This window comes from Notolepis coatsorum, assembly GCF_963971535.1.
Source record: "Notolepis coatsorum genome assembly, chromosome: 4".
NCBI lineage: Eukaryota > Metazoa > Chordata > Actinopteri > Aulopiformes > Paralepididae > Notolepis > Notolepis coatsorum.
In genome coordinates, this window is record NC_140168.1 from 86,652,999 (window position 1) to 86,680,227 (window position 27,229).

Sequence of the window (27,229 nt, forward strand, 5' to 3'; positions counted from 1 at the left end):
CGTTGACCGGGACTCTCTTGGTCCCTGTCTCGAGGAGGTGAATGGCGTAAATGTCATCTTTAGAGCGAATGTCTTTCTTTCCATTCTTAAAGGGCATTTGTTCCAAGCTCCATAGCCGCTCTACGTGTTGCAGGAGTGCGGTTTCTCCCTCTGTGACTCGGGAGTGGAGACATCTAGTGGCTGTACTTCGGTTGAGAGATTTGGCGAGCGGGCCTTGGAGAGTCCATCCCAAACGGGTCTCGACTGCTGCAGGACAGCCTCGGGGTCCGGTATGAACCCGGTCTATCGGGACAATGAGGTCTGCATGGTCGGAGCCTATCAACAGGGTCGGCATAGCATTGTCTATGAGCGGGATCGGTAACTTGCGCAGATGTGCATATTTCTCCATCAGCTTGGCGACGGGGTATGTGTACCGCGACAGTCCTATTTCTTGGCTGGTGAAAGCGTCTGCAATCTGGTACCGTCGCTCCGGCTGGCCGCTTGCTGCGATAGAGAATGAGACATTCTCGCCCTTTATCGTCTTCAAATCTCGTCTTATTGTCCGAATTGTCATTTGGGTTTCGCTTCCCCGCAGCCCTAGCTGGGCCGCAGCGGAGGCGAGCAGCAGGGTCTTCTCTGACCCGTCATCGAGGACGGCGTAAGTGTCCAGGACTTTATTCTGGTAGCTTAGTGTCACACACACTACTTTTAGGAGTACTCGGGCTCCACTGCTGCTGGCGGGATCGATGTACATGACGCTCGCTTTGCGGCTGGATGGTGCAGGTGAAGGGCGCCGTCTGTTACTGTCGTGAAGTATGTCCAGATGGGCTCCATCGCACTTGGTGCACCTTTTCTTTAAGCGGCATTCGGCTGCCATGTGTGAGCGCGCACAGCGAAAACAGCGCTTGTTGGACTTTATCCATTGACCTGCTTCCTCCGCGTTCAGCTTGGGGAAGGAGTCACATTGCACTAGCCAGTGTTCTTTCTCACAGTAGGGGCACACTATCTTCCACTTCTCCGTTCTGGAGGGGGTACTGTGGCTCCTGCTGCTCGGTACTGACTCCGATTGGTGCATCACAGTCACCGATCTTCTTCCATCATTTAGTCGTCTGGTTCCTTCTCTGGAGCCAGGGGTGCTCCGTCCGAATGTATCTAGCCGTAGGCTGCTGACTTCTCTCGCCAGGAAGTCTGCTAGATCGAGGAGGTTCGGTTCGGGGCCATTCGGGTCTCTGTGGTCCCTCTGCCGCCTAAAGCGCTCCTGACGAGCGGGCGGCAGCTTCTCCAGGATCCTTTCCACATTTGAGTTGGCGTAAAGTTCATACTTCCCCTTCTCTCTTTGCGCTCCCAACATCCCTACCAGGGACTGCACTCTGATGGACAGGTCGTCCAGTGCTCGATTGTCTATTGCTGGGGGTAAGCGGTCGATGTGTCGGATCTCCTGGATCACGTAATCCCATATGCGCCCATACCTCTGGTCCAATGCTACCAGCGCTGCTGTGTATGGGGTGGTGGAAGTCGCGTAGGCGAGCACTATATTATGTGCGCGGGGCACCTTTAAGTGCTGCAGTAGGATGGCGTATTTGTGGCGTTCATCCAATACATCCACCAACATGGTCTCCAGACACATGCGGAGTTCTGTATACTGGGCCCGGTTCTCTTGGGTGAAGTCGGGCACCATAGGCGTGCCAATGTATGACGCTGACTGTGGATACATCGGCGAGCGCTGGGGGAGAGGCCTCCTAGGCGAGTCTCCTCCCGCTTCTTGGTATGGGCTGGTACCGGCAGTGTACCATGGCCCGCTTGTCCAGGTGCTGTTCCTCGGTGCGGGTCGTGCGTCGTGCTCACCCGTGTATAGAGTCGGGGGTCTGTAGCGCAGCTCCGCGGGAGTATAGCCTGGGCTGTACCGGACCTCCTGGTCCGGTAGAGTACTGTGCTGTCTTCGGGCGCGGTTCTCCTCCTCTTCCTCTTCGTCTTCAGTTAGGTCATCCAGTGCTTGTAGTCTCTGGTTTAGCCTCTCCACAGGATATGCTGCTCCTTCCCGGTTGCTAGGTCTCGCTTGGACCGGTGGGGGGAGGTGGTCTGTGGGGGGTATAGACCTCGTCTGTTGGTCAAGTTCAGGGTTGTTTACTCGGCTAGGGGATGCCGCCCTGGAGGTGTGTCTAGACGAGTTCCTGGAGCCTCTGGCGGAGGGAGAGGGTGTTGTCCGTCTGATCAGCTGTTCTATTAGTTGCGACTGCTGTCTGTCGCGCGCTGCGTCCCGTTGAGCACCGGCTCGTTCTCGGGCCACATTCTCTTCCATCTGAATGCGTCTTATTTCTAGACGTATCTGCTCGTGTTCGCTTCGCTGCTGGATCTGCAGTCGGTCGCGTTCAGCAGCGGCGTTCAGGCTGATGAGGAAGGCCTGCTGTAGGGTCCTCTCTGCCTCGCTGGGAGAAGGCGGTTGTATAGGGGAGCCTTCCCTCGGGGTACTCCTTGCGGAGCCTTGGAGCTCTATCTCCACGGTGCTCTCCCCGTCTTCTTCCGTGCCGAGTTCTCTCTCGGTAGCGTTGTATTCCTCCCGGGACTCATCGGGGACTACTTCTTCAGTACTGGCGGGGTGTGAAGTCATGTCTGGTTCCCACTGGTCCCCACCGTGAACTTGGTCAGTTACATTAGAGCCCGTAGGGGCCTCTATGGTCGGGGTAGTCTGGGCGTTGGGGTTAGACATACTTTTACTTTCTAGTTTTACCGCGTTTACTGTTAGTAGAAGACTAGGTTGTTGACTGACAGCGTAAGCCTCTAAGTACTGAGGGAAGACTAGGTTGTTGACTGACAGCGTAAGCCTCTAAGTACTGAGGGAGCCGTCGTTCGCGCTGCGGGCGTTGGTTAGGAGGATCGTTTCGTGGAGTGTTCATAATAGGCCATTTCAATATTAATAACACTATATTAATATTACACTGATTACCCTCCGGCTCGAAGGACCAATTGTAACTGAGGGGTACAATTCCCTGACTGTATTACTAGATATGATACTTACTACCACTACCTTTGTACTTAATATTCGGCCACCCAGTACACGGCATAAATATATTATGATGAACACTGTCACGTAGATGAAACGGATCCAACACAAATGTACGAATTAGAAATAGGTCTTTATTTTCCTACACAGCGATGGTGTGTAGAATAAACACTTAATCACTTAATTACATTTATGAATTGAAATAGTATGCACTTTTATGGCAAGGAGTATTCGTCGGTATATCAATAGATAATGTCCAATCTCTGAAGGCGCAGGTGGTAAATATACGACCTGGAATAGTTAAGGAATAACAGCAATGATACTTTAATGATTATAGGCTGGATACACTAGAGGGGGTTAATCCGGTCGCTTGTAAGCCGACAGGAGTAGGAGGGGGGGGGGGGTAGAATCCAGCTGCCTCGTCCGGCCAAGGGTATCCCAGGAGAACACACTGTAGTGCCGTTCAATGCGCCGGCGATCCTTGGACCACAGATGAAAGCAGGTGGACTCTTTGTGGGCCGGCTCTCTCCGGTCCACGGGGGAGAGATGTGGAGAGACCTCGTCTTGCAGAGCGTCTCCTCACCTCGCGTCCTCTCCAGGGGGGGGGGTTCCAACACACGGTAGTGTCGGGGGTCTTTATCCATAGAATAATCAAAGTATCCAAAGCATAATCCGTGCCTGGGAAGGCGGGCTGTCGTCGGTAGAATAATCCGGTATACAGGTCCACTCGCTCGTCGGCTCTGGGGCTCCTCGGGTGCAGCTTCACATAGGGTCAACCACCCTGGGTAAGCAGTCAGTTCTCTGCCCGAAACGATGGGGTACTGACTACGGTAGTATTCTCACCGCACGAAGCACTATATATTAACAGACTATTATTAGCTTAATAGACTACGTCCAACTCGACGATATAGTGCCAAATATGACTATTCAAATATTAATATACACGATGTCTCAATACCGATGGTAGGCGAACTTGGCCTTACTCCCACACGTGGCATCGCGGGGAGGCTTTACGTCTGTGACTCTATTGGAGGGTAAGAAACTGGACTGAAAAAGAAAGTCCTACTTTAGTAGCGCAGTATATATACGCACTATGAACAAATAGTCCCATTAGTGGTGCGGTAGCCAAATTCCTACGCGGAACTAGGACTTGTTCGTACATGTCGAGCGGTACGTTTGAACTGGGTCTGAGGGGTATGGCAGCCTGGCACCAAGGTCTCGACCAATAGTAGAATGGAGACTATTATGGGATGTTCAGTAGGCTAGAATGGATATTCAATGCATATTGTACAAGGAATATACAAGGGATATCAGGGAATATTAGAGAATATACAAATACAATTAAATATATATATATAAATAAATATATATATTCGGTTTAATCTGGCCCTTCACAACAAGTACTGTTATTATACTGTTAGTACTGTTATTCTACTGTTAGTACTGTTGTTCTACTGTTAGTACTGTTGTTCTACTGTTAGTACTGTTATTCTACTGTTATACTGTTGTTCTACTATTAGTACTGTTATTATACTGTTAGTACTGTTATTCTACTGTTGGTACTGTTGTTCTACTGTTAGTACTGCTATTCTACTGTTAGTACTGTTATTCTACTGTTAGTATTGTTATTATACTGTTAGTACTGTTATTCTACTGTTAGTACTGATGTTCTACTGTTAGTACTGTTGTTCTACTGTTAGTACTGTTATTCTACTGTTAGTACTGTTATTCTACTGTTAGTATTGTTATTCTACTGTTAGTACTGCCATTCTACTGTTAGTACTGATGTTCTACTGTTAGTACTGTTATTCTACTGTTAGTACTGTTGTTCTACTGTTAGTACTGTTGTTCTACTGTTAGTACTGCTATTCTACTGTTAGTACTGTTATTCTACTGTTAGTACTGAGTACTGTTAGTACTGTTATTCTACTGTTAGTACTGTTGTTCTACTGTTAGTACTGCTATTATACTGTTAGTACTGTTATTATACAATTAGTACTGTTATTATACTGTTAGTACTGTTGTTCTACTGTTAGTACTGTTGTTCTACTGTTAGTACTGTTAGTACTGTTATTCTACTGTTGGTACTGTTGTTCTACTGTTAGTACTGCTATTCTACTGTTAGTACTGTTATTCTACTGTTAGTACTGTTATTATACTGTTAGTACTGTTATGCTACTGTTAGTACTGCCATTCTACTGTTAGTACTGTTGTTCTACTGTTAGTACTGTTATTATACTGTTAGTACTGTTATTATACTGTTAGTACTGTTATTCTACTGTTAGTACTGTTATTCTACTGTTAGTTATTATACTGTTAGTTATTATACTGTTAGTACTGTTATTATACTGTTAGTACTGTTATTCTACTGTTAGTACTGCTATTCTACTGTTAGTACTGTTATTCTACTGTTAGTACTGCTATTCTACTGTTACTACTGTTATTATACTGTTACTACTGCTATACTACTGTTACTACTGCTATACTACTGTTACTACTGCTATACTGCTGTTACTACTGCTATACTACTGTTACTACTCCCAACAAATAATTCACAGACAAGGACAAAGTTCTTTCTTCCTGATGATATGCTCCATAAAATAGGAGATCGATTGTGGTTGTTAAATTTATTGGCTTTCACATATATAACAAATTTCTTGGCCAGTCAGCCAGCCTTCCATTTCAGTTATTTATTTTTTATAATCTTAATAGTTTATTTCCATGCATAAACCTACAACCTGTCGCAGTATTACGTAAACTCATCAAACGCCCATAACTCCTATGCTTGCGCAGCGTTCAGTGCCAAGCGGCTGGGGCTCGCAACAACAGGACGAGGTGCTTTTTTCCGACCTGATGGTTGATAGTGTCTGTAACAGGTGGCAGCGGGTAGCGGAGCGGCGGGTGCGGTAGCCGCGCCGCAAAGTGGAAGTGACGAGCGGCGGCGGCTCAACGCGTCTAAATTACACCCGTCGCTGTTCATCACACACATCGTACATCACTATTAGATAGACCGGCCATATTGAGCCATATTCTTTCCCCTAATTGCTTCTCTCCCTCTCCTCTCTCTCTCTGTCTCTTTATGTATCTCTCTTTCTGTCTCTCTCTTTCTGTCTCTCTCTCTCTCTCTCTCTTTCTCTCTGTATCTCTATCTGTCTCTCTGAGTGTTGTCCCTTACTTTCTTATCTTTTCAGGTTTTTGCATGAAGCTTTTGATACATACACAGTATGCCTTGATTTGTATGAACTTCTATATATTTTTAGTAAAGGAACTTTATTAAAATTCAATAATCACTCTCTCTCTGCCCTCTCTCTCTCTCTCTCTCTGCCCTCCCCTCTCTCTCTCTCTGCCCTCCCCTCTCTCTCTCTCTCTCTCCAGGGTATGCATGAGTTGCTGGCTCCCATAGTGTTTGTCCTGCATTGTGACCACCAGGCCTTCCAGCACGCCAGTGAGACGGCCAACCCCAGGTTAGACATGAACATCCACCTCCAGGCCCCCAGCAAACCTATAAATATCCACCTATCATTACATTACAACTATCATTACAACTATCATTACACCTGGGTAAAATGGAATCCATTCTCTTTGGATCAAATAGCAAACTCAGCAAGGCCAACGGCTTCTCTGTTACAGTGGGTGACAATAGTCTCACAAGGAAAGATGAAATTACCTACCTGGGTTCCATCCTAGAGGCAAATCTTTCCTGTGACAAAATGGCATCCAATGTAATCAAAAAGGTTAACCAACTAACAAGATTTTCGTACAGGAGCTCCTCTCTGGTAAATAAGAATACCTTGAAGACTCTAACAGGAGCACTCCATTCAAGGGTTTTACGACTATGCTTGCACCTCATGGTACCAAAGCACCTCAAAGGCCCTAAAAACAAGATTACAAACATCACAAAACAAACTGGTCAGACTACTGCTTGACCTTACTCCAAGAACCCACCTCACCCCTGCCCATTTTGACAAACTAGGATGGCTTAGAGTAGACGACAGAGTACAGCAACTTGCAATGGGCCTGGTCTACAAGATACACTACACCACAAAGATACCCATGTACCTGTCGAAATACTTCCTAAAGGTCAGTGAATACCATGACCACAACACCAGAGGGAGCTCCACAAATCACGTTCAATCCAGATTCGGCTCAAACAAGGGACTAAACACGTTTCGCAATTATGCTACATCAATGTGAAACACCCTACCCACAGTCGTAAAGGAATGTGAATCCCTACCCTCCTTCAAAACCACCCTCAAAGAACACCTACGGGTGGCTGCAATTAGAAACTGGCCCCGGTAAATGTAAAAATCCCCCACCCATCCAACCCCCTCCAATGTACAGTTTTTTCCCCTTCGGATGTATATTTTTTTATGATCTCTTTTTCTTACACAGTACTGTATATTTGTATGTCATAAATGTCTTGATGAATTGAAAATGGAGGACCCTTATGTAAACAAGACGAAAGTCTTTTCCTGGTCTTCATCCTCTTAGCAGTCGTTAGTATTGAGCCGTACTGTATTGTACCCATTCTGCAATCTGTTAATAAAGTTTTCATTTCAATCAATCAATCAATCAAACCTCCTAGTCCTATACATATCCACATCCAGTCCTCCAGCAAACCTATAAATATCCACCTGAATTAGCAAAGGAAGAGTAGGATTACAAAGCTCAATTTGGGTAATCCGGTGGCCTAAGGGAGGGAGTCATACGTGTAGGATGTGTCTATGGGACACAATCCTGTACGACTCTCGGTGGGAGGGGGGGAAAGGGGATTTTTATTTGTATATATGTATGTTTTTAAGCTTGGCTCTCAACGGGACCTCACTAGTTGGATGTATATCTATTGTAGCCTCGCACTCCAGAAGCATTACCAACAACTACACAACAACATGTATAGATTATGGCTAGTTTGAATATAATGATCTGGAACACTGGGGGAATAAATAACCAACACAAACGCAAAAGCGTGCTCACACTGATGAAAAAAGAACAGGTGGACGTGGCTCTGCTAAGCGAAACGCACATTCTAGAGAAAGACATAGATACGTTAGCGGACAACACATATCATAGCATTAGTCACTCTTCTTTTGGTACGAGAACTCGGGGTGTAGCCATAGTCGTTAGACGGAAGTTGAATATTGAATTAAAGGGAGTATGGTCTGATGTAGATGGTCGGATAACTATAGCTAAGATTGTACACAAGAACAGGAAAATAGCGTTGGTAGCGGTATACGCCCCAAAGAAAAGTGGGTTTCTTCACTACACTAACCAAAGCAATGTTAGACCTTCCTGATTACTCATTTATAATAGGTGCGGATTTTAATGCCATTTGGAATCCAAGGATGGACAAATCTTACCTCGCCTTTTCCAGCGAACAAAAGAATTCATCTAATGCATTAAAGGATTGGTCGAAGATTACAGGTGTAAATGACTTATGGCGATCACTTAACCCCACGACCCGAAAGTACTCTTGTCGATCTGCGAGACATAACACATTATCCAGAATAGATTATGTCTTTGCATCCCCGAGACTATTTGATAACTATGAAGTGGAAATGATACCCAATGCACTATCGGATCACTGTTATTTACTCCTAAAAGGAACATTTTGTATACTATCTTCCCGAGCCCCAAGATGGCGATTTAACTCGATGCTGCTTAATAACAAGGAATTCATTACACAACTCAATCTTCCACTCAAATCGGATGCACACACATCACATGTGCATAAAAATAAATGAAAAGGAGCTGTCAAGAGTGGCGTCCACAAAATTCCTGGGGGTCATCATCGATGAGTCACTCAACTTCAAATGCCACATAAAATACCTACAAACAAAACTGTCCAAATATGTTGGCTTATTCTGCAAAATACGTCATTTTCTTCCCTTGCCTGCCCTTCTCACTTTATACAAAACCCTGTTTGAACCCCTCATTAATTACTGTAACGTCATATGGTGCAACACATACCCCAGCCATCTCAAAAAACTAGAAAGCCTACAAAAGAGGGTACTACGAGTGCTGTCATGGTCCGGGTATCGAGCGCCCTCAAAGCCTCTTTTCCATCGCTTTGGTCTCCTGAGGCTCGCTGAATTTAACATTCATCAAAACGCATCAATTATGTATCAAGTTGCCAACAACATGAATCACAGACTGTCTGAGCTTATCCCAGTCTGCCAACCACTGCACATCCACAACACAAGAAACAAGCATCTTATATCTGGCAAGAGGAGAAGGCTAAATTGTGCTAGCCTAAGCATAGCATGCAGGGGTCCACAGATCTGGAACAAGCTTGATGAAAATCTAAAAATGACTAATACCTTTAAAACCTTTAAAAAATCATTGAAAGAGGAACTGCTAAAATCATATCTCTAATTAAAATTATAACTTAGGAATAAAATTGTCTGTATTATGTATCTCTGTTATATGTCAGTTAGTAGGTAGGTGTGTAAACCTACCCACGTTGTAGTTTTTTGTTTTGTTTTTGTTTGTTTGTTTTGTTTATTTTGTTATTGTTTTGTTTGTTCATATTCTGTTTGTATCTGTGTTCAGGCTCCCTCCAAAAGCTTTAAATAGCTTCTTGGGAGACCTGGCACATGCACACAATTTGCGACATGTTATCACATGAGGATACTCGCATGTAAAATGTATCGTGTGTGTGTGTGAATAAAAATTAATTCATTCATTCATTCATTCATTCATTCATTCATTCAAAGAAGCTCTTACAGTATTCCTACGGGAGAATGCAAACTCGGTGCAGGACCCCAGAATAATATGGATGTCGGTAAAGGGAACGATCAAGGATTTCACTGATAGCTTTTCCTCCAAAATGCGCAAGAATCGATGCACAAAACTGGCTGAACTGGAAACGCTTTACGCAACGTTATTTAATTCTTTACAATACAACAACTCAACTCGACTAGAAAATCAAGTTAATGTACTAAAAAAAGAGATCAATGCCATATACAGACAACAATCGGAAATACAAATACGTAGCACAAGACAACAGCAGTACTCCCAAGGTTCTAAACCTAGTCACCTATTAGCCATGCGATTAAGAATTAATGCAAAATGTGCAGATATAACTACCATTAGAGCACAAGTACTTGTTACAGACCCTGAAAAAATAAACGTGACATTCAAAGAATTCTACTCCAACTTATATAAATCAGAAACGACCTTCGATCAAAACAAAATGGACACATATCTTAATCAAATTATTCTCCCTAAACTTTCAGAAGATGACGCTAAACAGTTAGAAACACCGATCACACTAGAGGAACTCAAGAAGGCCATATCCGAAATGCAAAGTGGTAAGGCTCCTGGAAGAGACTGTATCCCACCAGAAATGTACCTCTCTTGTTGGGACATAATTGGACCCTTATTACTAAATATGATCTTATACTCAGTCAAGGAGGGGAACTTCCATAAGAACGACAATATTGCACTCATAACAGTCCTTCTCAAAAAAGACAAAGACCCCACCGAGTGCGGTAGTTACAGACCCTTAAGCCTCCTCGGAACCGATATCAAACTGTACTCTAAGGTATTAGCCATCAGATTACAAAAGCATATGACGTCTTTAGTTCATCCGGACCAAACTGGCTTCATAAGAGGCCGCCTGATCACTGATAACATAAGACGATTACTGCACGTACTAGATGCCGACAAGGACGACACCATACCTAAGGCGATGCTGTCCCTGGATGCAATGAAAGCTTTTGACTGGCTGGAATGGTCGTATCTATGGGCAGTATTAGAGAAGATGGGGTTAGGTAAAGGTTTCATTGATATGATTAAAGTAGTATACAAAGACCCATCGGCCATGATTACAACAGGTATAATCACCTCCGGAATCTTTCCGGTATCACGCTCTGCTAGATAGGGTTGCCCTCTTAGTCCCGGACTATTCGATCTATCATTAGAGCCTTTAGCACAATATATAAGACGATCCCAATCCATAGAACCAATCGTAATCAAGGGCACACAACATAAAATTTGTTTATATGCGGACGACGTAATACTGTTCATGCAAAACCCCAACACCACACTGCCTCATCTGCTCAAGTTGATTGAGAACTTTGGAGATTTATCGGGATTCAAGATAAATTGGCCGAAGTCGGCTTTCCTTCCACTTAATGCCCCTGCAAAAAAAGATATAACCCTCCCAGGAGAGATACCTATGGTAAAACACTTTAGATGTTTGGGAGTGGAAATATTCCCCACCATAAGACAAACGGTGAAGCACAATTACACAAAAATCCAAAACAAAATCAAAGACGACCTTGATAGGTGGGCAAAACTTAAAAACTCAGTACAGGCACGGATATCAATAGTTAAGATGGACGTACTACCTAGAATCAACTTCTTCAGCTCAATGCTACCGTTACCCCCTCCAGAGGGTTACTGGAAAAAATTACACTCCTCCACATACAAATTTATTTGGAATAACAAACCACCACGTATAAAAAGATCCAGCGCACAGAGAAATAAAGCAGACGATGGCATGGCATTTCCAGATTTTTTCCACTATTTTAAGGCGTACACTTTAAGACCATTGACAACATGGTTTGATCCCCAAGCATTAGTATCCTGGAGAAAATTAGAAGAAAACATAGTAGCCCCACATAGACTGAAGGACATAGCATACACTAAACTATCAATTAAGCATTGCGAACGGAAATTTGGCCCCATAATTACTCATGCGATCCGAATATGGCGTGAAACACAAAAAGATATCCTAACCCACATAAATGGCACAATCATACTCCCTTATTCAATAACAATGCACTCTTGATTGGAAAACGACCTATAAGATTCCCTATATGGGAAAAGCAAGGCATACACTCATTAGGGGATGTTTTTAACAAACAGGGTTTTTGTAGTTATGAAGAAATACGCAAAAAATGTAATCTCACCAAGTCCACACATCTTTTTTACATACAGTTATTGTTATGTTTGAAGACTCAAGGTGTTCCATTAAAGAAACCAATTGAACACCACAGATACCACAAATTCTTCTATGAAAGAGAGACATCGAGAGGTTTTGTTTCAGATTTTTACCATCAATTACTAACGTCCTCGTATGAAACCCTCCACCTAGACTCCGTCTGGAGGAGGGATATACCAGACCTGGAAAGTGATTTTGATTGGCAAGAAGCCTGGGCAAATGTTCGACTCACATCAAGGAACCCGGACCATCAACAAATCAATCTTAACTATATTCACAGGACATACTTGACTCCTATAAGACTGAAAAAAATTGGTCTTATACAAGACTCCAAATGCTCCTTATGTACAAATGGGGACGAGGGGACATTTATGCACATGTACTGGGACTGCCCACCAGTTAAGATATTCTGGAAAGAGGTGACCCAGCAATTATCAAATCTCTTAACTTGGAATATACCTGTACACCCCTCTGTATTACTGCTGAATGATGTTTTTGAGTGTGCAGTACATCCACAGCTAAAGAGATTGGTTTTATCGGGTATCACAGTGGCTAAAAAGCTGATAGCATCACGATGGTTCCAACCGGAAAAAATGTGCCGAAAGGTCTGGATTATTACATATCTTGATGTGAACTATCAAGAAATATCTACAGCAAGAATTTTGGGTCTCAATGAATCCAAAATGACATTGTGGTTAGAAGTGGTGGAGAAAATAAAAGCTAGCATATAATGGTAATGATTGGTTAGGAGCGAGGGAAAATGGATGGATTATCCAATGGGGGGTCCGGGAGGGGGGGGGTACGAGCTAGAGCATACCGGTATGTGTGTAGGTTTTTAGATAACAGGTAATAAGGGTATATCCTATATAAGACAATTAACTAAAATGTGATTTCATTGGATGTGCACTGTCAACTAATGCTTGTATATCTTATCGTGTGTTGTCATGTTTGTTTATGTGTTTGTTTAAAAAATAATAAAAAAATTAAATACAAATATCCACCTGAATGAATGAATGAAAACTTTATTTAACAGATTGCAGAATGGGTACAATACAGTACGGCTCAATACACACAATTGTTAAGGGGATGCAGACCAGAGAAAGACGTTTGTCTTGTTTACATCAGGGTCCCCCATTTTCAATTCATAGTGACATTTATGACATACACAACATACATGACATCATGACATTTATGGCATAGGGACATACATGACATAAAGGTATTTAGTACTGTTACATTTGTGACATATACGATATTCAAATATACAGTACTGTTACCCATAGGTCCTGACAGAGTATATACATATGATGGGGAGGGGACTGTACATTAGGAGGGGTGGGTGGGAGAGAAATATACATACGGCGGGGAGAGAATATATACATACGGTGGGGAGGAGACTACATTTGGAGGGGGTGGGGTGGTGACCAGAGAAGAACATGAGTGTGAGATTTTACTTTATCATGTTCTGAACATTGGATGATGTATGAAATGTGTCCACATGTATAATACCACTGTCTCTGTCTGTGTCTGTCTATCCCTCTTTCTCTATCTCTCTGTCTATCTCTCTCTCTGTCTCTCTCTCTCTCTCTCCTCTCTCTGTCTAATATTGCTGTCTCAATATGAAGCGAAACAGAAAAATACAGAAAAAACACAATGTTCTGTATATATTGTGCAGCTCTACATTATCTTAAGTCAGTATTTGACTGTTATTGTTTGCTTTGCTAACTATACCTTTCTATATTCCCACAGTGAAGAGATGAGGTCTCTGTTGGATCCTGTGTACCACGAACACGATGCTTAGTGAGTCACATGAGGCTTCTCCCCCCTCTCTTCTTCTTCTTCCTCTTCTCCTTTATTCCCTGTTCAGTCATTCGAGAGCATTCCTTGATGTCGAGACTTAATAATGTGGCCATGTGCTCCTAATGGGATCTCCAAAGAGAAGCAGAGGGAAAGATCAGGAAAGTCATATCAGTGGGTGAATTCAATTTTAATCAAAGTACAGGCGGGTGCGAGAATAATCTCTTCTGTTTTACCATAGTCGTATTCAAGTATGTCATTAATGGCGTCTTATCTGTGTGAGAAAATGTCCTGTGTCACGTTGGTCTGGTCATGTTGTGTTGTAATGTATTGTATTGTATTGTATTGTGTTCACTTGGTGAATGTAGCCTGTGCACTGATAACCCTGAGTCACAAATCAATTCATGATGGATAACCAAGAGGTATGAGGTACAATACATAATGAAGAATCTCTCTCTGTCTTTTTTTCTCTCTGTCTCTTTTTCTCTGTTTCTCTTTCTCTCTCACTCTCGGTTTCTCCTTCTCTCTCACACTATATCCCCGTCTCTTTCTGTCGCTCTCTGTTTCTCTCATTTTCTCTCTCTCACACACTATCTCACCCTTCCTCTCTCTCTGTCTCTCTTTCTCTCACTCTCACTATCTATATCACCATTTCTCTGTCTCTCTTTCTCACTCTCTATCTCACTGTCTCTCTTTGTATCTCTCTCTCTTTCTCTCTGTTTCTGTCTCTCTCTCTCTCTCTACAGTGGCATGTTCTCTCAGCTGATGGAGACAGCAGAGCCGTGGTTTTCCAGCTTCGAGAGGGAAGTTAGAAAGGTTAGAAAGTGAACACACACACACACACACACCAGGGTTTCCGTTAGCCGGTAATTACCGGTATTTGACCGGCAAAATCTGTTGAAGTCCGACATATTTAATCTCTCCGGTCATAATGTCCGGTGAAAATAATTCCCTCTAAACACAATTTGATTATTTGAATTGTATTAAAATAGGCTCAAATTAAATAGCCTATGCGATGAACGAAACAATCATTACATTTGTTTCATTGATGCTTCACCAAGCAGGTCTAATAATGACAACGATGTTGTCAGCGGGAGCTTGGTGCTGGATTTGCGAGAGCATGCAGCTGCAGAGCCGCAGAACCCACAGAGCTGTGCCCGCACAGTGCAGTACTCCAATTCAGCCATTGGCAATTCAGCTGTTGGGTGGGGGGAGCTGCTGAGCGGTCCCCAGACCGGACCTGAAAACACAGCTGGCTCTGCGGCTCTGCAGCTGCATGCTCTTGCAAATCCAGCACTGAAGTCGTTGGGAGGTGGAGATAGTCATCACGCAAACCCACGATAATGTTGCCGTCTTTCTCTGCCAAATTTCTCAGTTCTTCGCTTGATATAATTAATACAAATGTCCAATATAACGGAATTCGTTAGCTCATAAAAATGTTATTATAACAGACTGCTGTTTATTAATGTCGGGCAGACTGCCCACCGACACCTCAAGTCGGCAGCAGCACGAGTTTCGAGGGACTTATTTTATTTGGAATATATTAATGACTGTATATACGCAAAAGTAGCCTAGTTTTAAGTTAAAATATTATAAATGCCTTGAGGATGTCATTCTTTATATAGCCTGCCTATCAATTGTTTTTAAGCTCAATAAACTCTGACCGGAATTGATCCCATTTCAATCTACCGGACACTGAGACCGGCAACAATTTTTTCTAACGGAAACCCTGACACACACACACACACACACAGAGAGAGAGACAGTGTGATTACTATTATACCTCTTTACACTTTGAGCAGGTGTAACAAAAGGAACTGTAGGTCCACCATTTTGAGTGAAAATGGATAGAATGCTGACTTTATAATACCAATAGCTTTGTTACAAGGATAATGAGCTAGCCAAGCATATTTATGCTTATATATATATATATATTAGGGGTGTAACGGTACGTGTATTCTTCCCGTGAATTTACGGTACGGCCGTCACGGTGCGGTACATCCAGCCATACGGTGAATACGTCTCAGATGACAAGCGGACAGAATAACAACAGCGCGTACTGACATCTGCACTCGGCTCTCCCCTCCTCCTCTCCTGTTTACTACAGCCTATTTGTCCCTAAAACAAAACCATGATGAATTAATTAAATGTTTAACACAGCAGGGCCATTACAATTTTGCAGTTTTCTTTAGTTTTCTTTTTCGCCCAATAATGTTAACCAAAAGACACACGCGCGCGCAAACACACACGTCAACCTTTCCCGGCGGACCGCGGAGTCTCACAGCTGATCGGAGAAAAAATAAAAGCACAACATACCACCAGATCATCTGAGCTCCTCTCTAGTTGCTGCTATTAAATCCAAAATATTGATAATCCTCTGCCATTGTTGTGTAACATGTCATCTGTTCTCTAGTCTTCTTCAGTCTCGGCTCCATGTGAAGTAAAATTCTCTCTATAAGTGAAAGTGAAACTAAGTAGTTGTTAAAGGTGCAGTAGGGAATTAATTTATTCTGTGGATGCCTGAACACATAATTACACCAGTATCACTGACTACTACGGCAAGCCTATAGAATATTATTATATTTAATTATATATATAATAATAATTATAAATATTTTTTTCCTGTTGTACCGAAATCGTGACCTCAATACCGAGGTACGTACTGAACCGTGGCTTCTGTGTACCGTTACACCCCTAATATATATATATACGTGTGTATATATATATATATATATATATATATATATATATATATATATATATATATATATATATATATATATGTATGTATGTATGTGTGTGTGTGTGTGTGTGTATGAATAGGGTGAATACTAATGTACTCTGGTTAGAACTGACCCAAATGCTTGGCAGCCTCAACCACTGCCTTGGGAATTGACCCCAAAATTAAGATTTCAATGCTTCCTTGTTTTTAACCACTGCAAAAATCTGCATAAGAATATAGTTCATAGGAATAATAATCCAACATTCCTGTTGAAAACCAGTGACTTGTTATACAGAAAATGGATATTAGATTGATTATATTTGTGCCGTCAAAGCCCCCCGAAGAAATGGTATTAGGGACGGGACTCACTAAAACTTGGTATCTAATTTATTTGGGCACTTAACCCTTTCATTGCCACATTACAGAAGGTAGTGTACCCGTCGGTAGTGTGATAGTAAAGGGTTAACCTTCTGTAGTGTGGCAGTGAAAGGGTTAACCTGCTGTTGTGTGGCAGTGAAAGGGTTAACCTTCTATGTATTGTCGCGGTGAAAGGGTTAACCGTTTGGTAGTGCGGCGGTGAAATGGTTAAGGTGGGATGTGACAACCAATGACATTAAGGTTAAGGTGGAATGTGACAACCAATGAGCTTACAGTTGAGGTTGGGTGTGACGGCCAATGAGGTTAGAGGTGGGGTGTGATGGCCAATGAGGTTAGGGGTGGGGGCGTGACGGCCAATGAGGTTACGGTTAAGGGTAGGGGTGGGCTTATTACATGAAATACCATGTTTTTTAACTGTGGCGATGTGTCCCCCAGGGGAAGGAGGAGATGTTGACGAGCATCCCATTCGCCAGACCTCAGGACGCGGGTCCCTCCGTTGCCATAGTGACCAAAGTCAACCGCATCCAGGACCTGCTGGTGAAGAAACACGACGTGGAGCTGCATATGCACCTGAACCGGCTGGAGATCGCCCCGCAGATATACGGCATGTCAGTAAACACCCCTCTCCTCTCCTCTCTCTTTCTCTCTCTGTCTCTCTTTCTCTGTCTCTCTCTTTCTCTGTCTCTCTCTCTTCTCTCTCTCTTTCTCTGTCTCTCTCTCTTTTCTCCTCCTCTCTCTCTGTCTCTCCTCCCCTCTCTCTGTCTCTCTTATCTCCTCCTCTCTCTCTCTCTCTCTCTCTCTCTCTCTTCTCTCCCCTCTCTCGTATCTCCTCTCTCTCTTCTCTCCTCCCCTCTCTCTCCTTATCTCCTTCTCTCTCTCTCTTCTCTCCTCCCCTCTCTCTTCTCTCCTCTCTCTCCTCTCTCTCTCTCTCTCTTCTCTCCTCCCCTCTCTCTTCTCTCCTCTCTCTCTCTCTCTCTCTCTCTCTCTCTTATCCCCCCCCCTCTCTCTGTCTCTCTTCTCTCCTCCTCTCTGTTCTCTCCTCCTCTCTCTCTTCTCCTCTCTCTCTCTTCTCTCCTCAACTCTTTGTCTCTCTCCTCCCCGTCTCTCCCTTATCGCTTCCCCTCTGTCTCTCTCTTCTCTTTTCAACTATTTGTCTCTCTCTCCTCTCTCTGTCTCTCTTATCTCCTCCTCTCTCTCTCTCCTCTCTCTCTCTCTCTCTTCTCTCCTCCCCTCTCTCGTATCTCCTCTCTCTTCTCTCCTCCCCTCTCTCCTTATCTCCTTCTCTATCTCTTCTCTCCTCCTCTCTCTCTCTCTCTTATCCCCCCTCTCTCTCTGTCTCTCTTCTCTCCTCCTCTCTGTTCTCTCCTCCTCTCTCTCTTCTCTCCTCAACTCTGTCTCTCTCCTCCCCCTCTCTCCCTTATCGCTTCCCCTCTGTCTCTCTCTTCTCTTTTCAACTATTTGTCTCTCTCTCTCCTCTCCTCTCTCTCGCTCTGTACAAGTGATCAACCCACTGATTTACAGTAAAGATAGAGGAATACAAGCTCTCCATACAAAACTCAATATGTCTCAGTAGTGGACGGTAGGATAAGAAACACTATTTACAATCTGTAGGATGTGCAAAGAAAACATTGTGGGGAGGGATATCTATACAAGGGAATAGCATAATGAGGCAGTCAGTGGTGTTGGATTTCAGGTCCTCAGCCAGTAATCACCTCGTCACCTGTGGTTCCGTGAAGTTTCTGCACTGTGTTTATCTCTTGGTGATCGTACTGACTGATACCCTCTCTCCTTCCCCGTTTATACATTAGTCTCAAAAGAATTAAAAACACACTGGAAACAGGATACCTTTCCTTGGAACGTTATGTTTATTCCCATAAACATACTCTGTACAAGATGGAAAACAGTTCTGAAAGGTCCTTGAAATATATATTGAATTCATTATCTCTACAGTCTCTTCTGCTATTAGTCCGATGGTGGTTGAGGCCTAGTCGTTAGCTGAAGCTAGCCCTCATGGCCTAGGAGGGGGGAGGAGGCCCCTCCCTACGTGTCAGCCTTGTGTCCTTAGTCTGAGTCAAACCAGAAGAACTCCCAGCTATAAACTATAGTCCTTAGCAATGGCTGACCGCCCATAGCAACCGCGCAATGCCTCTGTCTCCTGACCTATGACCCAAGTCTCTCTCTCGCTCTCTACCCTGCCCCCATCACCTATAAGCGAGGACCCGACTGCCACAGCGCTTCACTGGTGTCTGTGGCTGGTGACCTTGGCACTATCTCTACCACCCTGCCTGCTCTGCTTATGGATAGTTCTAACACTGTCTTCCCTGTCTGTGTCAGAGTAAATGCTGTCATCTACAGATATTTACATTATGTACACATTGAAAAATAGGGCTATTCTATCAGTGGGTATTGTACATTTACATTTAGTCATTTAGCTGACGCTTTTATCCAAAGCGACTTACAAGTTCTGTACGACAAGCCATCAGGAAGGGCACAACTCTTATCAGCTGAGCAACAATGTTCATCAAAGTGTTGAGTGCTACAGTGTAGGTTAGTTTATTAGGAAAAGTGCATGACCGTACGGTTAGATATTTTTTTTCTTTTTTAATTCAGATAATGGTTGAAGAAGTGCGTCTTTAGTCGACAGCGAAATATTGGACGTGTTTCGGCTGTCCTAACAAGATACAAGAGATACAAGAGTTTTATTTGTCACGGCATACAGGTATACAGTGAAATGCGGGGGGTCTCGCCCGCAACGATGTGCAATAGTACAAGTAATAATAATAAGAGTCTAACCAATAGAGCGACATAGTGCAATAAACAAGTAAACAAAGTAGGCATATCGGTATCTGTACATGGGCTATTTACAGAGCATGGTAGGACATGCTAGGTCCTGTGGCAGTGCAGTACACTGTTAGCTACGGAGGAGGCATTGGGTCTTTATGTACACTGCTATACAATGCTATATTATACTACTATATATTATCAAGCTATACTATTCTTAAAGTGATCTTTCCTTCTGTAAAGTGTCCATAGTGTGAGCGTGTGCACTGTGCAGCATGAGTGAGTGTGTGCTCATATTAAAGTGGCTGCTAGTGTGTGAGCGTGTACAGTGTGTGTGTGTTGTGTGTGTGCTCATGTGTGCTTGTGCGTGGAGAGTTCAAGGCTGTGTTCAAGGCTCTGATGGCCTGGGGGAAGAAGCTGAGCCTAAGTCTATCTGTCCTCGTTACTGGTGCTCGCAGGCGTTTGCCTGACCGCAGCAGCGTGAACAGGCTGTTGTTGGGGTGGTGAGGGTCTTTCATTATCCTGCAGGCTCTGGATTTGCACCTCTTGTTGTATAGGACCTGCTGGGTTGGTAGTGCAATACCCGTCGTACGCTCGGCTGAGCGCACCACTCTCTGTAGGGCCTCCTTGTCCTGTGCCGTGCTGTTGCCATACCAGGCAGTGATGTTTCCAGTTAAGATGCTCTCTACAGCTCCGGAGTAGAAGGACTGGAGTATCTTCCCACTGGGGTGGGTAGTTCATTCCACCATTGTGGGGCAAGGACTGAGAATAGGCGACTTCTCTTTGATGACCCTCCCGGAGCTTGGATAGGAGTAGGTCTGTACAGTTACTAGACGCTTTATTTTTGTGTGTGTAAGGGTGTATAACAGTGATGCACAGATACCTGGTTGAAACAGGGTGTCTGGGAGAATTGCCCAGATACTAAAACCTGATACCAGGAAGAGCCTTGTGTCTCACGTCAGAAATCAAAACAAAGCTACTTGACTTTCTGCATTTTTGACACATAGAAAGTTGGATCTCTCTAATGGTGAAAAATCTAAAATAATCTTTTTCCAATAAACAAAACCCCTCCCACCCACTCCACAGACTTGACTGACAGGAGGAGCATGTTCAGTGCTAGGCTCACACTACCTAAATGCAGCACTGAACGGCACAGGAAGTCCTTCATTCCGACAGCCGTCAGACTATACAATGCATCACTGTGCCTCACTGCATCACTGAGCACAGAGTGACAGTTACAGTTACCATCTTTCTGGACTCTTACTTTTGAAACAACACTGTGCAATATTACACCTACTGTAGACTCCAGTATATGTTTACTGTATTTATTTACTGTATATTTTATTCTATTCTTATTCTTAGGCAATTTGTTCTGTTATTCTTATTCGTCTAAATGTTTAATGTGAGCGATTTGCAGTGTCAAATTTCCCTCGGGATAATAAAAGTATTTCTATTCTATTCTATTGGAATGGTTTAAGTCTAAACTATTGGGTGTCTGTCTGCAGGGGAGGAAACTAACTTTTTGGCTTACCAGCCAACTGGCGAGTATCTAATTTTTTTTACCAGCCAAACCGATTTTTTACCAGCCAAAAAAAATCGATAATTGTGATAATTACTTCTTTGTCTAAATTGATTTTCAATCATAGTAATAATCACACCGTGTCTCTACTCTTTAAAATATTTATTAGCATAAAACATTAATAACAGTGTCTCTACTCTTCACAATATTAGCATAAAACATATTAACATGAAAGAGGGATCTATTCTGGACTGGGTTGGGCTGAACTGGGCAGTGAAAGATGCTGGGTTGGACTGGGTTGGGCAGTGAAAGAAAAAAACGAAGTATGTTGTCAAGTGTATAGATAGATGTGAAATGTATAGATGTAGCAGTACTGTCTTATCTGTATGTCGTGTATGGCATATGTTATGATGAGTTGAAAATGGGGGACCCTGATGTAAACAAGACGAAAGTCTTTCTCTGGTCTGCATCCCCTTAACACTTTGACTGCCCAAGCTTAATTCCTTTTTACCCCCTTGAATGCCCAAGGCCACTTCAATGTTAACGTTAATATCGCCTAATCTATGTTTAAAATTATGGCTATGTGTCTAATCTGCCCGTCGCATTATCAATGACCTATTTCCAGTCAACATTGTCGAAGCAGATTGTTTTTTTATCGGTTCATTTCCGTTTCATAGCATTTAGAAAACCCCTCGTTTTCACGGAGAAAAAAGAGGTTTCCATGATAATCGCCTTTTACTGGAATATTCTAGAATGTTGTCATTGTTCGGCCTATTTATGAATCGTTTTCAAATAAACGCTAGATTATCGATAGTATATGTGTACGCATGCACGCTCGTGGCGCGCGCTGAAAATCGCTTCTCCTATTTCCTGGCGGCACGCACAGTCAAACAGCGATATCACATAATCACATACAAGCTTATATATCCGTGAAAACGGGTCTGATTATCCTTAGACTTGTAACATAGATTCCTTACCTGAGATCAGATGGTATCCAAATGGATTATTCCAATTCCTGATCACCATTTGAAAAAATCTGTCCTTTTAGTGATCCACTGTGTATACAGTAAAACACATATTTCCCGCGGGAACTCTTATTAAACATTATATATGTCCGCGGGTTGGCCAGTACTGCGGGAACTTTTATTAAACATTATATATGTCCGCGGGTCTTGTGCAGTGCTCTCGTGGCACTGTCAACTCGCCAGACTGGCGAGTGGTCTTCATGAATCACTCGCCAAACGTAAAAAATACTCATTTGGCGAGTAAAGTGGCCTAATTTCCTCGTCTGTCTGTCTGTCTGTCTGTGTCTGTCTGTGTCTCTGTGTCTGTCTGTCTGTGTCTCTGTCTGTCTGTCTGTGTCTCTGTCTGTCTGTCTGTCTGTGTCTCTGTGTCTCTCCAGTCGGTGGGTGCGTCTCCTGTTTGGCCGTGAGTTCCCCCTGCAGGACCTGCTGGTGGTGTGGGACGCTCTGTTCGCAGACAGCATCACTCTGGACCTGGTGGACTACGTCTTCGTGGCCATGCTGCTCTACATCCGGGACGCACGTAAGCTCCCCTCTGTGGCCCTCGGTCCAATCAAACAATGGCAGCTTTTCTCGTCCTCATTTTGTATTAAAGGTAGAATCTGTAATACCGTTAAACGGCGACCTCTAGGCAATTACATACCTTTTCTGTTTTGATCGGATGTGTGGGTTGGAGTTTAGTAACCTCCAACCTTTAGAAACCGGAGGTGGTCACTCTTTCGAAACTGACTGTCTTTTTGGTCTTATAACCCGAGATTGGAAGCATGTAATAGGTCAAGCGGTGTGTCAATCAAACGGTGGCCATTTTAGCTTTCAACCGATGTGTTGGTTGAGAGACAGTGACACCGACGGACTGCTGTAAAGAGTGTTGCACCATGCGACGGCCGTTGGAACGTTAAGTGGTTAAAGCAATAGAACACAAGAGGGAGTGTATTATAGTGAATAACATCACAGCCTTTGGTCACAGACATGAGCCATAGGTTACTACCGTAATTCCTCTAATAGTAACCGGTATTCAATTAAAAACCGGGTCTCTATTAATGACCGGGTGCGCTGTTGAGCTAAGCAATTATAAGCCGGCCTCCTAATACAAGCCGGGTTTCATGTATATTTGAGGAATTACAGTATTTCCCTCAACGGATTTACCATAGGCAATATATTTTGTTATTGTTATATGCTGGCCTGGCTGTGCAGTAAATACCATATAATGGTATGGTGTTAATGTTTACCAAGAGAGTAAGCCTACCTCAGAATTGTATAAAACTAAAGTTATTATTATTATTATAATACCAGTATTGTGATTGCACTATTTTACTTTATTTAACTTTTTTTGACCACCTGTAATTGCACTGTTTACTACCGTATTTCATACAGTACTTGGTTTCAATAAATGAACCCAGTACATTTTACTGGGTTCAAACTGACACAAAATGTTGATTTATTCATTATGATCCGTTTGAAAATTAGAAATATAGGCCTCTCTCTTATACATGCCTCCTCCTAATACAAGCCTGGTATCAGCTACAGTTGAAACAAATACAAGCCGGGGTTACTATTAGAGGAATTACGGTGTTACTTGGCCCCTTTCGGGACGGTGATGCACAGAGTGAATACACCGTCCCTTATACCTTCAGAGGAAAATCTCACAATTACCGCTGAAGAACTGGTCCTCAGCTAAACGCTCGGCGTACAAGTATCGCAGAGACATTTCAAAGGTACTCACAGTTGCACAAGGGTTTCGGACAGACAAACGCTAGGGTTTGAAAGCTCAGCGTTGCTAATAAACATTTTATATAATTTTTATAATCTGGTCAACACTGCTTTATTTCCGTCTTTGGGTGCCTGATGCGCATGCGCTGTGATCGCCGGAAATAAAGCCGTTTTGAGCAGTGTTGACCAGTTTATCAAAATAATTTAAAATGTTTATTAGCAACGCCGAGCTTTGCTGAGGACCAGTTTTTCAGTGTTAATTGTGAGATTTTCCTATGAAGGTATAAGGGACGGGGTATTCACTCGGTGCATCACCGTCCCGAAAGGGGCTACTACAGATGAATCCGTTCAGAATCAGGTCCCTTCTGCCACTCCTATGTCACTCCTATGTCACTTTAGAACTAGCACAGGTGTTAATTTTCGGGGGCTGGTGGCGTAAACAAAGCGAGGGTACTTAACTTAAGTGCTTCCCCAGGGAGGGGGTTGGGGGCTACTGCCCTCAGACCCCCAAGATCATTTGTATATGGGCAGTCTGACTTGGGCTACTGTACCATATATTAGTGTTGCAATGCATGATAAATAAACAGTGAAAAAAGCTAAGAAATTGGATGGGGCTGGGACATTTGGGACGAATAAAAATGTAAGATGAAAATCTCCCCAGCCTGTGGCAGGCAGTGGAGGTGTGAAATCCGGAACAATAGGAGTCACAAAGTGGAGTGGTGGAGTAGTCGTAGAGTAGCAGTAAATGCTGGACTTCTAAGGGCTTCTACTGTATGTTACTATTACTATAGCTAATTACATATTAGGGGTGCACCGATGTATCGGTCGGGTATCGGTATCGGCCGATAAGTGCCTTGTTGACTGCAATCGGCCGATAAGCTCAAATGTGCTGATGGCAGTAGCCGATAAATATCCATCAATTTGTGTAGCGTCAAGACAAAAAAAAGTTCACTTGCGACCTGCACAACGCCGTCCCCAGTCCCCCCCACACACACACACACACACAAGCTACTGCATCAAAGTTACTACTTATGATTAACAAGGCATTCGTTTTGTGGCATTAACGTTATATACCTAGTGTTACACATTCAATAACATCAGCATATTATTTACCCGAACGTAGCAATCGTTCATACTAGCTCAGTTCCTTCCGTTGCTCACAGAGCCCTGAGTTTTACCCATTCTGCAATCTGTTAATAACGTTTTCAATCAGACGCATGTATAGAAAGGCGTTGTTTTATTATAACATTAGTTGCAGTAAAATCATTATGCCTCATTTAAGTCATCCTGCGGAGCTAAAAGCTAAACGTCAGCCGCGCCGTGTTGTTGTTGTTGTAGAAAACCTCTCGTCAACTCAAAATCAATGGCGGACAAAAGCCGAAGTAAAAAATGTATACCGCTTGCCGATTGGTGATAACAGCAGAGGCGGGTGCAAGCGGTGTGTGACGTAATTGGCAGAATCGACTGTCAATCAAAACTTCATTGGTTTAGACAATAGTTTCTAGCTGCACACAGTTGCACACAGTTGCCACAAATATCGGAATCGGTATCGGCCCATTGTGTTAGTTGAACTATCGGTATCGGTGGCAAATTTTCATATCGGTGCATCCCTATTACATATACCATGTTTACTAGGGGTGTAACGGTACACAAAAACCAGGTTCGGTACGTACCTCGGTTTTGAAGTCACGGTTCGGTACAGGTTTTCGGTACAGTTGGTTACAGTTTGGCTTTCCATGTTCCACTCAGGGGTGATATAGTGTGCAGTTACTGTTAGGTAGGGCTGTCAACTAATATTCTATATTCAAATTAATAATAGACTTGTTACATTTTTTTTTAAAGATTATATTACCGGTAGATTGTGAAAAAAAACAGCCCCCGGTGGCCTGAATGCGCTGCATGGCGGATAGGAGACATGCAACGTCATTGAGCTGAATAACGTGCGAGTAGTAAGGAACAACAACAATGACCATCGGTCGTGAAGACAGTGATTTGCACTCTGAGCAATCTCAAGCCCCAGTTGGAAATACTTCGGATTTTTATTAACTTGTGGAACCTCGAGACAGTTTTATGCAAGCTATGTAAACTACAGCTGGCCTACCATCTTTTTTATGCTAACGCTATTTTGGGAGTTCTAGCGTCAAGAATGTAAGTAGCCTACTTTTCAGTTTTAGCACTTATTATATTGTAAATCATCCCTCAGGGTAAAACGTTATTGAATAGAGAAAACAGCTGTATGCAGGTCCCGTTTCATATCATTAATTTGATCTCCGAGAGACGGCCCCTTCTCAATCTAGCACCAATTCCACCTCACGCACCTAGTGAGAGAGGGTGTGTGTGTGTGTTCGTGTGTTCGCCACACTATGAGGCTATGCTAAATCACAGGTAATCTCTGTGTTGTGCGTGGGTTGAACGAACACCCGGCCCTTTGCGCAAATTATATTTTGGGAAGAAGGGGTGAACTTGGGAGTTTTGAAAAAAATTCTGCACGTGCGTTCCGTTAGTGGTTAACGTACCATTGCATTCGTTCGGTACACAGCGCGTACTGTACCGAAGGTCCAGTACTGAAACGGTTCGGTACGGATACGTGTACCTTTACACCCCTAATGTTTACATATACCACAAAATGTGGACCATACTTAACCTCTGACTGTCCGTCCCTCTGTCTTTCTGTTTGTCTGTCTCTGTCTGTCTGTCTGCCTCGTGTCTCTGTATGACTGTCTGTCTTTCAGTGATAGCTAGTAACTTCCAGACCTGCCTTGGCCTGTTAATGCACTACCCTCCTCTGGGAGACATCCATTCTCTACTGCACAAGGCTCTGTTCCTGCGAGATCCCAAGGTAACCACACACACATTTAGAATCTTTATTTATGTTCACATAAATACAACGTCTAAAGGATTTTATCACATTTGTGTTGGATGCACGCACATACATGCATTCATGTCGTGTTCATACAGACACTAATTTGCTCCAAATGCCCAAATGAAGAGGTAGGGTTCGGTGTCTTTTTGGAAATATTATTTAATACCATAACCTACTAATTTAATTATTTAATGGAAGCAGAATTGTATATGTGTGTGTGTGTGTGCCTGGGCCTTAATCCATTGGTTCTCATGTCAAGGACCCCCAAAGTGAGATGTAATTGGCCAGGGATCCCCAATTGTTAAGATTTTGTACCGGGGACCCCCATCTGAGAAGATATGTGTAGTTCGGCATGATGTTGTCTAGAATTCCATAACTGTCTATAATGTATGTAGGTAGGTGGAGAGCTAATAGTGCGGTGGCCTAATTGAACTGTTTCTGACTCGCTTTTGGTACCTGCTACTTCGTTCGTTTTCCACTGTAGGTAGTGGAAGTAGGGAGGGCATACAT

The 27,229-nt window shown here is 43.3% G+C and overlaps 1 protein-coding gene across 4 annotated transcripts in view; it reads left to right on the forward strand.

Annotated features, from left to right (window-relative positions):
* Window positions 1–27,229, forward strand: part of tbc1d5 (TBC1 domain family, member 5) — a 165,753-nt gene that overhangs the window by 100,733 nt on the left and 37,791 nt on the right. For all 4 annotated transcript variants that reach the window (XM_084313094.1, XM_084313096.1, XM_084313097.1 and 1 more), the window contains 6 exons: window positions 6,356–6,444; window positions 13,677–13,727; window positions 14,471–14,540; window positions 17,260–17,432; window positions 22,527–22,669; window positions 26,589–26,695. In XM_084313094.1, coding sequence (XP_084169220.1) covers window positions 6,356–6,444; window positions 13,677–13,727; window positions 14,471–14,540; window positions 17,260–17,432; window positions 22,527–22,669; window positions 26,589–26,695 — 633 coding nt within the window. The remainder of the gene's footprint in view (window positions 1–6,355; window positions 6,445–13,676; window positions 13,728–14,470; window positions 14,541–17,259; window positions 17,433–22,526; window positions 22,670–26,588; window positions 26,696–27,229) is intronic.